General features: G+C 39.5%; 1 protein-coding gene across 1 annotated transcript in view; it reads right to left on the reverse strand.

Annotated features, from left to right (window-relative positions):
• FREM2 (FRAS1 related extracellular matrix 2) overlaps positions 1-15,553 on the reverse strand; it is a 166,617-nt gene that overhangs the window by 83,374 nt on the left and 67,690 nt on the right. Inside the window, exons 3-4 of the mRNA XM_077867971.1 lie at positions 8,159-8,305; positions 2,157-2,387 (exon numbers count right to left, since the gene is read on the reverse strand). Coding sequence (XP_077724097.1) covers positions 2,157-2,387; positions 8,159-8,305 — 378 coding nt within the window. The remainder of the gene's footprint in view (positions 1-2,156; positions 2,388-8,158; positions 8,306-15,553) is intronic.

Here is a 15,553-nt window from a genome sequence, read left to right on the forward strand (position 1 = left end):
GCCTGAATCTGCTGGCACCTTGATCTAGGACTTCCAGCCTCCAGAATTGTGAGAAATAAATGTCTGTTGCTTATACCACCCAGTGTGTTAGATTTTGCTATAGCAGCCTCAGCTAAGGCAGAGTTGATCATATATAATACTTATCCTATACATCTAGTCTATACTGGCCAACTCTTAGATAAGTTATTCATATAAGTCCCACATAGGGCATTGTAACTTCAGACCTTGAGTCCTTGAGTTTTGGTTCTTCCTACACCTTAAGGACTTGCTGTTAGTACCACCAGGTTTGACTTATGAATAAAAATGGAAGCTAGGTGTCTGGAGTTTGCCCTTAGCTCTGGAGCCCACTCCTGTACTTGGTCTGACAGGGTGAACAGGTCCAGCACCATGTTTAGGTCTTCTGCACACCTAACTTTGGACAGAAATGCGTGGTTTATGGGAGAAACTGGAAAAGGAGAGAGGGAGAAAAGCTTCCCCGGCAGATGTTTCAAGTTAGTTCCTCATCCAGAACACGACCTAAACGCTTCACATACTTTTCCCTCCCCACTGGAACTTTCTGTGTGCATCTGTAAAGGATGGAGATTGTGGAATCAAACTGAAACAAAAATACTTAAGACATGCATGATGCAAGAAATGGCATCAGGGATACCTGGCTAGCTTGGTCGGTGGAACATGTGACTGTTGATTTCAGGGTCATGAGTTCAAGCCCCACACTGGGCCTAGAGCTTACTTTAAAAAAAAAAAAGAAAAGAAAGAAACAAAAAAAGAAATGGCTTCACACAGGCTCTAACTGATGGGCCAGTTTATACGTATTACAGTTGCCACGGGCTTGTTTATTATGCTAGCACTCATCCAAAACTCAGAACTAGAAGAAAATTTAATTATTTATACCTAGATAGTGCAGATAAAACTAAATGTAATTAAATGCCAACTGTTCTTTAAAGGAAGTATAAACATAATTGAACTTCAAATTAAACTAAAGGAGAGATGTTAAACAAACAGACCAGAGCCCCATTTCTCTTACACTCTCTAATTATGTTCAGTCTTTTAACCCAGAGGTTTCCACACATCTCCATTTCATGTACTCAGTAGATTGTATCTTCATAGAAAATTTAAGAGTTTTCAGCCTGACAAAATAAAGTAGGCTGGCAGTTGAAAAGAAAGTCACGTCTGGCTTCTGACAGGATTTCAGCTTTAGAAGAGTCTCTCCAACCTTTGTATAAATGCCAACTCTCAAAAAGCCATTCAACCTTTTTCTTTTCTTTCCTTTTTTTTTTTTCCCCCTGACTGCACTGAGACAAGCCAGCACTGTAGAAGTATGGCAGGGGGAGGGAAGAGGTCAAGTTACACACAAAAGCAGTGAGATTCACTTTTACCAACATCAGCCAAAGGTGTGCCCTAACAAAAAAGCATCACCTGATATAAATTAAGAGCAAAAATACAAGACACAAGTCACTGAAGAGTGGGGAGAGGTCGGATATGTTTTATGTAACAAATGTGGAAGCATATGGGCCAAATGAAAATTTCTGGCTCATAAATATATGTAGGAAACTTGAACAATCAAATATTATGGGAAGCAAATTACTCCCTAAATGGTCTAATTCTTAAACTATTTGTTTAAAGGAAATTTTAAAAGACCTTAAGAAGTGAAGAACCAATTCAAAAAAATGAGATGAGCAATATTCATTTCTAAAGGATAAAATTAGGGCAGCCCAGGTGGCTCTGGTTTAGCACCACCTTCGGCCCAGGGCCTGATCCTGGAGACCCGGGATCGAGTCCATCGGGCCCCCGGTGCACGGAGCCTGCTTCTCCCTCTGCCTGTGTCTCTGCCTCTCTCTCTCTCTCTCTCTCTCTCATGAATAAATAAATAAATATCTTAAAAAATATTTTAAAAAATAAAGGATAAAATTAGAAGAGAAAGAATATGTTCATAATCCTATGTGCATTTGTGGTTCATTTACTTGGAACAATATTTCTTCCCTTATTAATTTATTAGTTTTTGGCTTCCCCTTCACATCAGCATATCTGAGAATATGGTCCCATTAGACTAGAACATTCTCCCCACAGAAACACTGAATTTAAAACTTCCTTTATAAGGTATTTTGTCATTAAAAACCCAACAGCAACAACACAAACAAGTTGATGATAGCTCTTACCATCTCCTGGGTCAATGATCTCCACTGTGGTCACTGTGGGAAACTCCAAAGCAGCCAGCACCGGCTCTGAGAGAACCACCTGGAAGGTCTCCGACTGCTCATGCTCCCCATCGCTCATGATCCGCACTTTCCAGGTTGCCCTGGTCTGGCCTGGGTTGAACTGTACTTGTTTCTGTGCTTTGCCCTTGAAGTCTTTGTCTTTTTCTGCAGTCCCATCTCTTGTGCCAATACCTTCACAAAAACATGGTATCATTTTCTTAGTTTCAATTAGATTATTTAGGTTTTCCCTGTTGTTAACTTTTTGTGTTACTTTATCCTACATTTCACTAGATCCAGCTTTGATCCCATGAAATGGACAATTGGGTGCAGGTTCCACAGTGAAAGTGTTCTCCTGTAGGTGTGTTGGTCAGCTCATGATTGTTTTATTCTTACCTCATGATGGTTTTCCTGTATATTCTCTGAGCTATGTTTGTGTTAGATGGAACCTCTTATAAAGCAAGACCCCGTAAATTGATTATTCATGTTGTGAATATTCTCACTCCTGCAAATTGGTTCAGTCTAAAAACTCTTCATATTTACTTTTCCATGTGTTTATGCTGCACGTGTCATTTGATAAATAACAAGAAAAATTCTCTAACTAGAAAATATAAACCAGTAAGAAACTCTGTTAGTCAAGAATTCTTTGATAATCAAAGTCGTAAATGACCAAGCATAATAAAGAATTACAATATTGTCTACACATTTACTGGAACTAGGACCCTTAGAAGAATCTAATTCAGTGATTCTCAACATGACCACAGCCAGGTTTTTTCTTGTGGAACTCTTCAGAATTCCATGAAACCATGTGAACAGAATGGGAGAGCTAAATATTTATAGTTATTATAAGTAGTACGTTTGGCTTACTCTGATGGTTCACTCAAGGTCAACTGCAGTGAGCTGGGGAGGCTGAAGGATCTCTGAGTTTTTCACTACATTACAAGAGGATCTTTAACATTACTGTACCATGTATTCAAATCGTAGATTATCTATAGTCAGCAGTCAACAAATTCAATGTCATAGAAAAATTATAAAATTGCAGTAGCACTTGTGTTAGTGGACCCTAAGTACTGAATCAGAACCTCTTAGCAAGTCAAGTTAATAATTTTCAAGCATATTTCTTTAAACATTGGCATTTTGAGAGAAGTTGGTAGGAAAAACAGGCTTTAATAGGGAAAAATAAAATCTTGTAACTATTAGATTTAAAAGTCTGAAAATAAAGTCTTTCTAACATTTCTCATTTAATTGTTTCAGACAGTTGTTCTGTCTTTTTAGATAACAGTCCTTATGTAAGATTAGTGTATTTATTGCTTCACCTAACATTACTGCTAGTCTCATCTTAAAATGAAGATGAAAATAAATATTTCATTAAAATATTTTTGTCTTACAGAGCTCAGAAAAACAACTGAGATACAAATGTTGCATTTTCTTTTTTTTTAAGATTTTATTTATTTATTCATGAGAGAGACAGAGAGAGAGAGACAGAGAGAGAGGCAGAGACATAGGCAGAGGGAGAAGTAGGCTCCATGCAGGGAGCCTGATGTGGGACTCGATCCTGGGACTCCAGGATCACACCCTGGGCTGAAGGCTGGCGCTCAACCCTGAGCCACCCAGGGGTCCCGCATTTTCTTTTTATTAGTAGGTAAAACATGATCTATTTAATGTCAGCAGGAAAAAGTGCACAGAATCAGGAATTTTAGCACTACATATTTTGTTGAATGTTACAGACTTCCTGTTAGCTCTCTAGTTCCTAATGCACACAGGCAGGTTGTCAACACCTCTTGGGTCCACCATAATTCGCTGCCAAGGTGATGATGATAGGAATCATTCTGAGGTTCCAGTGTACATGCTGCTCATTGATCCATCTATCCCCAGTGGCATGAGCCAGGCAAAGAATCTTTTATTTGGTGTCTGATAACCACTGCCCACTTCTCTGTTTTGTTTTGTTTTAGCAATCATGCAATTTTCCTTGGGATTCAAAAGGCAGTTAAAGACAAAAAGGAATGAGTATAATACAAGGAACTTCCACTAGTTCCAACTAGTCATCCTTACTAAGTGATAATCAAGTTATCCACCTAAAAAAATCGTATGTTATAACACCAAATCTCACTGTTGCTGCTAAAAACATGTATAATTTTTTGGGTGGATTTTATAAAATATGCCCAATTATACGTAAGTTATAAATAGGCAAAACTGTTGATTCGCCAAGCAAAGAGGAATGGACTTCAATTTTTTTAAGATTTTATTTATTTATTTGAGGGGGGGGAGAGAGGGGAAGAAGGAAAGAGAGATAGAGAGAGAGAGAGAGGGAGGGATAGCAAACAAGCAGGGGGGAGGGGCAGAGGGAGAGGGACAAGCAAACTCCTCATTAAGGAGGGACCCCAATGAGGGGCTTGATCCCAGGACCCTGGGCTCATGACCTGTGCCAAAGACAGATGTTTAACTGAACTGAGCCACCCAGGTGCCCCTTCATCTTGTGAAAAAAAAGAAAAAGGCTGTTGTTTTAAATTGTTGATATGCTTCTCAAACATGAGATAAAACTAAAAAGGACAGGTTATATTTTTAGAGGATTAAAATAAGACAGATGAAATACTAAACTTGTTTTGGATCAAAAATAAAGATTTTCTTTTTATAGTTAACACACATACCTACTCTGAGTATAGTGCTTATCTATCTTGTTACTTATAGTGTGATCCATGGACTAGCAGCATAAGCAACATCTGAGAGCTTATTATTAGAAATGCAGAATTTTAGAAATCCCAGACCCACTGAATCAGAATCAACATTATAACAAGATCCAGGAAAAACTCATGTGCATTAAAATCTGAGAGTAGGTAGACACATACTAAATACTTCATAACTCCACAAGGACCTTTACATAGGTGCCCATTTTAATAAAGGATGAAGAAATGGCATATAGACTGTGGAGGCCACAGATTAGTCCACATTTTCATATAATGTGGTGGATGGGACAGTTCAAGTGCACACAATGCTCAAAAAATGCTCTTACTTGGAGATACAAATATTCAGCTGGTAAACCATATATGTTATAAGTAACATTATTAGATGGGGCAAAAAGAATTCTGGAAATTAAAAAGCTTACAAATTAGGCTTAAACTTACGCTTTTATTTTTTTCAAAAAGAATTAATTATTAAACAAAACATATTACTTTGATTTACTGAGTGAAACCACAATTGCATCTTTTCCTCTGGCATGAAAAAATGGCACAGAGGTCAAGCAAGGTACTTTTGGAAGGAGAGAATAGATTTCATACCCTACCTCTGCCACAGAGCAGCACGGGGATCTCAGGCAGGTTATGAACCTCCTCAGTTGCGGAGAATTTAAGAAGCACCATCGTGGGGTAGTTCAGAAAGTTAGCTCCGGGGCCAAATTTCAGCTCTGCCCCTTGGTAGCTTTGGACATCTGACAACCTCTCTGTTTCTTTACCTGCATAATGGGGTTTATCAAGACACTCCTCTTATGGGGTAGACTATGTAAGGTATTGGGCACTAGGGCTGGCACATAATAAGAACTCAATAAATGTCAGCTATGATGGCCACTTCATAGTCCATTATGTAACACAATGCCTGGCACTGAGTAAGCACTCAAGAAAATATCAGGTTGAGTCAGCAAACAAAGTAAGTCGTTAGGAGTAAGAGACAAAAGTAAAAGTACCTAATGTGCCTAATGAAGTATCTTGTATTTAGTAAATGCTCAATAACTGGCAGTAATAAAATCTTTGAAATTCAAACACCCTTATGAAATGCAAAGACATATTTAATTTATTAATGGGTTATATTGGTTATAAAATGAAAAGTTACCTCTGATAAAAAAAAATATATATACACTTCATGTAATTCATGGTTTACTAGCTGTGCTCCTAAAGGTAAGTGACAGTCTGCCTTTAGAGATCTTGTAAGCTATCTAATTCTAAAAGTTCGTAAGTCAAAGTGGAGGTTTTAGGAAACAGGAACATGAAACACATTCATTGTAGAGCTTCCTGGAGGCTGCCTTCCTCTTTAATCTGCCTTCTATTCTCTATCCCAGCTTGAATCCTACTGCCATCTTCAGTGATTGATGGGTGTGGGCCACACACAGAAGTCTTTCCAACTTCCTATCTCCCCAGGTTACTAAGTAACGTGAGGTTAACCAAGGAGAGTTAAGAACCTTTGTAGAATAGCTGGAACTCATCTCCACCCATAGGAAATAAGAGTTCACAGAAAAAATAACATTGGGAGAGAAAAAGAGCTCTTGTTTGACATTTTAGGATTCAGCTTTAAAAAGAAAACGAAGAGAAAAATGTGGAAAGATTTCCCATTTCAAAATATCTTTCAACTGTTAACTTCTCCATGAATTGCGTGGATTTTGTGTATGTGAGTAAATTGAGTATACCCACCAGGAATTCAGGCAAAATGCAAATAGGTGAAGGCATCCTTAAGAATTGCTAAGGTTCTCTGTGTTTTAGTTATTTTCCCCCTATTCTCAAGCACAAAGCACAGTTAAGGCTCATCACTCGCAATAAGTAAAACAGGATGAGATTCCTGGTCTGCAGAGCACGTGTGTGTGTGTGTGTGTGTGTGTAAAGAAAACATGCTCCTAACCAGAGAGCAACAGGAGTGTTCCCTGTGCTTTCAAAGGTTGGCACAGAGAGTGTAAATGACGGCTGAGAAGAGGTGCGTGCAAGCAGAGCTGCTCTGGCTGCCGAAGGCCTGCAGGTGGACCAGTTCCCCTTGAGCTAAGTAATCCTAAGAGATCCGCAGACCGTAGTGTGAAAATCCCTCTTCTACAGTTAAAAAACAAAAGCACTCTTTAAGAAAAAAGGGAGTAATTAATATCCAGCATCCAAACATCAGAGGGAACAAGGTGGGTGGGTGGGGACTGTGGCTGTGGCTAAGGCATGGTTTGTGCTGTGTGTGTGTGTGTGTGTGTGTGTGTGTGTGAGTGGGCATGTGCGAGTGCATAGGGATCTACTCATTAAGGCTTTTGCAAATTTTCAAATAATTGTTTTGCAGACAAACACAGGATTGCTCAGTTTTTATTCTTTTTTATTGCCAACATTTTCCTAGATTCCTATCTTAGCTGACAATGAAAGCTCTTTTACCTCATGAAAATTCTATCAGCCTAGATGTCTATAAAACCCACAATACCAAAAATAATATGATTGCTTGGGGTGCTATCACTTTTCATCAATATGCCAAATATTTTGTGCCATGTTAGTCTTTAAAGTTACCAATATACCTACTTTTCTCTATTTTATGCCTCCGTGAAATTGAATGTGAGCTTGGATTGGCTTGAAAAAAGCCTTTCTTTTTTGCTTTTGATTCTCAGTTTGATTTAAAAGGGAAAAGCAGCAAAAAAGTATTTAATATTTTACTGTTGGTTCTGAAGAAAAGTCATAATGTACATCTTTTATGTATTTTTTGTACTTTTATGCAACTTTTTGTGACCTGTGGCAGAGCATTCTAATGCAACAAATAGTAAATTACACTTCAATGCGTAATAGGTTACTGAATGTTTTTTCATTTGCTTATTATTAAAGTGGCCCTCATATATTTTTACATTGACATTCCTGCAGATTTGTATCTTATGGTTAAATTACAGATTCGCCTAAGCCTCTTCTAAGGTCTAGTGACGTTTATAACTTTTTAATTTATGAGTGGTTACCGTCATTTTTGTAAGGTTAAATAACCTTATATCAGAGAAAGATCATATGTAGGTAGAAGGTTTGGAGAGGTATATGCAACTGGTTACACATTTCCTATATTTGCAGCCTTTTGTCTCTGTGATTTAGCCTTGACACAAAACTCTTGACAGATTCTTTAGCAGTTAAAGAACCTTTAAATGTCAACATTCCCCTAAGCTTTAAATCTAGAGCAGTAAACTAAACATATTTTAATCATGGTAAAATTATGAACTTTCACTAGAAAAAGGGGGATTTTGAGACAGAAGCGCAAATTAAACTTACTTATAAATGAAGTCTCTCCCAAAAACCCTCTACGTTTAAGAACGACATCTAGAAATTTGGAGTCCTCATTGATCAGGTAATATTCCTTTTCAAAGGAGATCCATGCCCAATTCAGACGAAAATGTTGCTTGGTTAATTTGTTTCCTCCTAGAAAACAAAAATTTAAAGCCCCAAATCAGTGCTTTCTTGAATGAATGACCTTAAAAATTCCACGGATGACTTTAATGATGCAACGTTAAGAATCACTATAGTTACTCGGTTTGACACGCAGCTCCAGAGCGCACACCTGGAGATACGGCTTCTGTTCGGCGACTGTCCTACAAAAATACAACAGTCGACATAATCCGTCACAAAATTCCTTGATCTTTAGAAGGCAACATGGGTAAGGAGCACACAGGTAAGGAGCAACCGGGAAGGAAGGGGCACACGGCGGCGTCCAGAAGCAATTCCATCAAGTTGCAGGATTACCCACACTCCACAAGGTGTCGCCGGAGAGCAGGTTTTCTTTCTGAAGCGGGTCTCAAGGCTCATTTGTGGGGTTAAACACACACACACAGATTCACAAATACCTTTTTCTGGTTCACCGAGCAATTGGGTGGAAAGCTTTAATTATAACCACTTAAGAAAAAACAAATACCGCTTCTCCGCCTCCCTTCCCCGCTCTACCCCACTCCACTCCTAAGAGCAAACAGCTCTTTTCATTGACTCCATCTACTCTCCAGATAAGGCTCTGGGCCCCCACGCCCACGCCCACGCCCACCACCCCGGAGCCAGCCTGCCTGCAGGAGCTGCCCAGCCGTGTAGGGCCTCTCCAGGAGAAAGCTGCGGGCCGGGAACATGAGAGGAGGAAGGGTTATCAGCTCATCACTCTGCAGTATCCCTCCACTTCCTTTGATCTACACCAATTATTTCAGAGTAAAGTGAGGTTTATAAACAAAGGCCTTGGTAACGTCTTTTAAGTCTTTCTGGAAAAGAGTGGGAAGAAGCCCAAATAACAAACGCAGCCAGAGGCACCATTTTAACTCTAGTTTCTTCTCTTCTGAGTTCACACAGAGAGAGCTACTCTAGAGAAAAAGAAAGGAGTCAGGAAAACCTCAGGACTTTAATGGACTGAGGGCAAAAAAATCCGCACAAGGGGAAACACCGAGAGAATGAGTACACGAAAGAATGTTCATCTTGGCTAGAAATTTTTAACATAAAAGTCAGAGTGACTTTGAGTTATCAGTTGACGAAGAAGAACACTCAGTGCAGCAGAAATTATTCAGGGAAGACATATTTTTAAAATTACTGTGTTCGTGTCCTACTGTTTGGAACATTGCTTCTAAAAAGTAATAGGTAAGGAAGACGAGAATAACATTTGATCAATTAAATTAACAAAGAAGACATTTCGGATTTCTCACTGATTATTATATGGAAGCACCTTTGTTTTCTCTCTCACTTCGCCATCATTTAGATTGTGACTCCATCGAGCCCCAGATTTTTTCCCAAACTTCTTGTCGCGCTGTGCCAAGTCATTCCTTGTCCATCCTGACACCTCTAGCCTCACTCACGTCACGGTGCTTCTATACAGCAACATCCAGTCACACCCAACTTCTCTGAACATGCTGGTGGTGCTTGCACAGGCTCTGTCTCCTGCTCAGAACACCTTTAGCTTTTCTGCTGCTGTGTTTACTTCTACCTCTCTACCCAGTGATTATAATTCTTTGTCCACATGCCGGTATGTGCTTCCTCTAACTGCCTGAGCTCCTCGGGACAGGACTGGTCAAATTCATCCTAGTTTCTGAGTCCAAAGTAGGGTCTGCGACACAATAAGGATTGAGGAAACCTAGGTAATAAGTATGATTTTTAGGAGTAGAGTGTCTACTTTGTGACTCCTGCTTGTTTTATTCCTTTTTTTCATAATGCTTTTCAGCCAACACAAACCAATAATAAATTAATTCTTGAGTTTTGACTGTGGGCAAAAACACCTGACCTCTTCAGTTAACGCTTGTGCTCAACAAATGAATTTTAGTTGATAGTTCTGAATACTTTATTGCTCTTTCCCTTATATCCAAGAAGAGATCACAAAGCACCCAGTTTCTCTATTTCTCTAAATTCTGACACTCTTTAGCTAATTGTAAGATCTGATTCTAATCCTTTCCTTAAATATTCCAGAAAATATCACACTTCTAAATATTCCATATCTTAGGAATATTTAATCAGTGAGGCCTTCACATTCTATATAAAACAGCCCCAGTGCAAACCGCAGCGTGCTCTAGGCCCATATTCTGATTAATTTTTTCTCCACAGTGCTTCCCATAACCTCGTATCCTATATATGTTTACTCTTTTGTCTATTCACTTTGTCTCGCCCTTTTGCAACACATGAGCCAGGAGGGCAGAGATTTCCTTTTGCCTAACTATTAGAGAAGTGCTTACTAAATGAGTGAGACACACTCTACAGTCTCTGTTGAAAGAAATTCAGCATTTTATTATTTTTTTTAATTTTTATTTATTTATGATAGTCACAGAGAGAGAAAGAGAGGCAGAGACACAGGCAGAGGGAGAAGCAGGCTCCATGCACCGGGAGCCCGACGTGGGATTCGATCCCGGGTCTCCAGGATCGCGCCCTGGGCCAAAGGCAGGCGCCAAACCGCTGCGCCACCCAGGGATCCCTGAAAGAAATTCAGGAGCGCTTCATTTCTCAGGCAACATTAATATCCTACATAAATGTAACAGAACTCTTTTGGTACTGAGTCTTCTGTTTGAAAAAAAGAAGTAATCGTTTTTAATAAAGGCTTTCTAAAACGTCCTGCATACTTCTATTCTTAAACCCTATGTGAAGGTTTTAAATGATTACCTATGAATGTAAATCACTGGGATTTGTGTTTATCTAGACATCCCCAGGGATTACTGATGATTCAGGACCTATTTAACCCTTTCCTTCCGTTATGAAGTAGCTTGCATGGTTTTAGGAATAGCTAACTTCATCTCTACTTACAAACGTATAAAATTTTCTCGGATTGATCCTTATGTTCCAGATGAATGAAGGTGCCAGGTTACTGGTTAATCAAGGGTTTCAAGAGACACACAGCTAAACAAGTTTGCCAGGATTTCATATGTCTGCTGCTTTGAGATTTTATTTTATTTTATTTTTTTTAAAGATTTTATTTATTGATTGATGACAGACACACGGAGAGAGCCAGAGACACAGGCAGAGGGAGAAGTAGGCTCCATGCAGGGAGCCCGATGCAGGATCGATCCTGGGACTCCAGGATCACACCCTGAGCTAAAGACAGATGCTCAACCGCTGAGCCAACCAGGCGTCCCGAGATTTTATTTGAAATAAAATTCAGAAATAGTACCAAGAAACTTCGCTCTTGGTACAGTGACATGTGCTAGGAGAATTGTTTTAAATGCTTAGCATTCACTCTAAACCTGGGCTTTATAAATACATATTTTGCTAGAAAATATGAAGTTAAGTGTATAAAGCTTAATGCTGAATAAGTAAAATGCTACATCACCTCTGATTTATATTCATGTGAATCCTACTGCGTTTTGGAATTTGTAAAATCTTAGGTACTATTTCTCATGCAGGAGTAGTACAGGGATCTAAGGGATAAGCTGCAGTTTATTGCAATTCTTGTTATTAAAACTGACCTTGCACAGTTGAACTTTGTATTTTATCTAAAGAATGAAAAGACACATTATTTATTCATTTATCACATGCCACGCAAACTCCTCTAGAACCTTGATATGTGGAAATAATAAATGTTAATACTTTGACTAGCAATCGCTGCAGCTTACTGAATGTGAAATTGTAGGTGAAATTAACGTAAGCTATTGACAAATTTTTACTGCAATTTTACTTATTACTTACTTTATTATTTAATTTCATTTTGGGGGCTTATTTTATTACTTTGTTTAGTTTCTAGAACAGACTCTGTCATCTGTGATGCACAATGAACGAGTCTCAACGTCTCACTGGAAACAAGCTAAAGTCCCTAGCTGTGTCATAAATCCATAACAACAGGTGCCTGACAGCTGATAACCACACTCCCATAGGCTTTGTCCCCAAACCCTGACACTAAAGCCATTAAGGGTTTGATGAAAAGACCTCTTTTGAACTTTTTCCAGCTGGTCTTTAGGATTCTTCATTTTCTTTTTCAATGGGAACACAATAAGTTTTTTTTTGTTTTGTTTTTTGTTTGTTTTTGTTTTTTTGTTTTTTGTTTTTTTTTTTAGAATAACAAAGAATCACAACCTTCAATTAACCCCCCCTAAGAACACAGAGCTGCCTGCTTTCTCTAAAGACAAATTACACATCTTCAATACAAAACTAATGCCATACCTCTGACTTGTTTTGGTCAGGGTAATTTCTGGGTATCCATTTAGCTTTGACAATTTTTAAAAAATGTTTTCACAAGTATTTTTCTTGGAGAAAAGTTAGTTACTGATAGAGCATAATTCTATTGGTTAGCTTTTTCTAGCTTGCTAACTTTTTGTTTGCCCAGAATAAAGTTCAAACTGAAAGCTGAAACTGGGAATCAACTGTACAGCCATTTTAAAAAGCTGGACATGTCTTCTAAGTGAGCGATAGAAATAGATATTTATATTAGAAAAGATGAAGGCAATGGTATTACCTCATTTACTGGGAAAATTAGGTGACTAGAGCTTGAAGCAGTTTTGTTCCTTTGCCTTAGAAGGCAAGGACAGTGGTTAACAACCATGCAGGTACCATCAACATCTGTGTTACTATTTATAGTGAAAATCAAAAACTAAAGCTAAAATAAGGGATTTATTTCATTGCCATTTCTGTACTAGAATGGTCTTTTTTTTTTTTTAAGATTTATTTATTTATTTGAGAGAGAGAGAGCATGTGAGCAGAGGCAGAGGAAGAGGAAGAGAGAATCCCAAGGAGTGTGGAGTTCAACGCAGGGCTCGATCTCATGACCCTGAGATCACCAACTGAGCTGAAACCAAGAATCAGACACTTAACTGTCTGTGTCACCCAGATGTCCCTAGGATGATCTTTTAAACTTTGCTTTGCCTTAGAATCTTCCACACAAGAAACTTTAAGAGCTCCTAGAGCCCTGTCCTTTAGTCCTTAGGTGGATTTCAAAGTTTACTGAAAATCCCGGATGCAAAGCTGAAGTCAACTTGGCTTTGAAACATCCCTCCCCTCACCCCTGAGAGTTGACATTCAATGACGGGAGATGGCATAAATACACATATGGCTCCCCTCCATATTCTGAGAACATACAGAGAGAATTTACAGGATGACTTTAAGTAGGCTCCATGCCCAATGTGGGGCTGTAACTCACAACCTTAAGATCAAGAGTCACATGCTCTACTGACTTAGCCAGCAAGGCACCTCGATAATTTTTAACCTATAGGACAACAATATACACAGGATGAGTTCTGGTGCAAAATACCTCCTAATCCCTCTAGAGAATCTCACAATAATTTGTTCTGGGATCTCGGTTTAAGCATAGCTCCCATCCAGGATTCATGCCTATCCATGTTTGTTTGCAGAACTGAAGTGACAGACTCTATGGAAGGTGACTTTTTTGGGCTATAAAGGAGCTTCTGGAGAGAGGGCTCATTGTAAGAGACATGAATGGGGATACCTGGGTGGCTCAGCAGTTGAGCATCTGCCTTCAGCTCAGGGCGTGATTCCCAGTCGGGGATTGAGTCCCTCCCTCATCCGGTTCCCTGCGAGGAGTCTGCTTCTCCCTCTGTCTCTGCCTCTCTTTGTGTGTCTCTCATGAATAAATATATAAAATCTTTTTTTAAAAAAAGTAATAGACACGGATGTGTCAGCCACAATAATGTAGACTCTGTACAAAGTCTTTAACATTGTGGCAAAGTAGAGATTCAGAATTAAGTGTGAGGGTGTTAATCATCTCTAATTCATGCCCAGGCTTCTGAATGAACTTTTGGTTCCCACGAAAAGAGAAAACCGTAAGTGGAAATTTATTATTTTTGAAAGATTTTATTCACTTGAGAGACTTTGTGTAAGCAAGAGACAGAGGAGGAGCAGGGGAAAAGGCAGAGGGGGAAGGTGAGAAGTAGACTCCCCTGAGCAGGGAGTTCGACGTGGTACTCAATCCCAGCACTCGGGGATCATGACCTGAGCTGAAGGCACAGGCATAACTGACTGAGCCACCCAGGTGCCCCTCATAAGTGGAAATTTAAAGAGATACTTAATCTCTTTCACACCAGGTTCAGTGCAGGGCTCTTTTGAACATCCTCTTCATTTGATACACAACAACAGAAAAGTTCACCACTGGCGCCCAGGCCTGGTGGCTCCTGGGGCTGTATGCAGGTCCCTGCGGCAGGGCAGCGGGACACAGATACTGGGATTCCAGGCAGAGCTGTGGTGACACCATAGGGCTGCACTTTTTATGGGAAACACCCTTGAGTAGAAGTATGGGCTTGACCAACCAGAATTGGCACAACACAAGAACTGACCAATCATAAGAGATCCTGGCCAAAAACAACTGGAACTCAATCTAGTACAGGTGTAAACGGGCTGAATATTAGGTCTGCACTGGGGACCTTGAAAACACTCGGAGGGGAGGGCTGGACACAACGGAGTCATAGGGTCATTTTGGTAATACCCACATCATCTCAATGCATGTCACAATAATAACCCTGCCAATGAGGCATTCCGACATTCTATGAAAAAGGAAAATACTGCGGGCTAAATTATTAGCCTTAACCAAGTATGTGATAGATCAAGGATTCACTTGCAGCCTGCTAGTATTCTTTCTATACTTCCTCTGAGTAACCAGATTAACTTCATTTAGGTCTGTGTTCTATTTACAGATGACTCCAACTTCATTTTAATTTGCTCTAATTCCCTTTACAAATGAGTGCTTCAGAATAGAAGCAAACCTGGTGATCTGAGTGTGTTTCCCTCTACCAGCAGCAAACCTTTTCATGCTAATGAGAAGTGAGGCCGACAAAAGGCAAGAATCTGGTGGGAAAACAAAGGGGTGTTAAGGAGAGTTTCCAAATATTTGAGGCTGAATCATAGAAAAGTTAACAGGAGCTACTAGTAAGACCCGCTTGTTTTATGAATGAATATGGGGCCATAGCGAAAAGCCAGGAAGCTGGAAGGAAAACGCTTCCAGGCTGAATGAAGTGCTCCGTCAGGGCACAGCTAGGTCAGAGGGGCAAGCCTGAGCCTGCAGAAATCTTCCCTGTTTCATTCAGCTTGTCCGCCTCCCCAACCCCATCCTCCCCACCCCCCACAAGGAATGGAAAGTATTTATTTTCAGGCCCTGTAACAAAAAAGAAATGAGAACAATGAATTTACATCTCCTAACCTTGGGCTTAAAAAAATATTTCCTTAATCTAAACTTAATTTAAAGGTGCAAAACTTTGCATTCTTATTTAGAAGTTTAAATCC

Source organism: Canis aureus, chromosome 24 (genome assembly GCF_053574225.1).
Source record: "Canis aureus isolate CA01 chromosome 24, VMU_Caureus_v.1.0, whole genome shotgun sequence".
Taxonomy (NCBI): domain Eukaryota; kingdom Metazoa; phylum Chordata; class Mammalia; order Carnivora; family Canidae; genus Canis; species Canis aureus.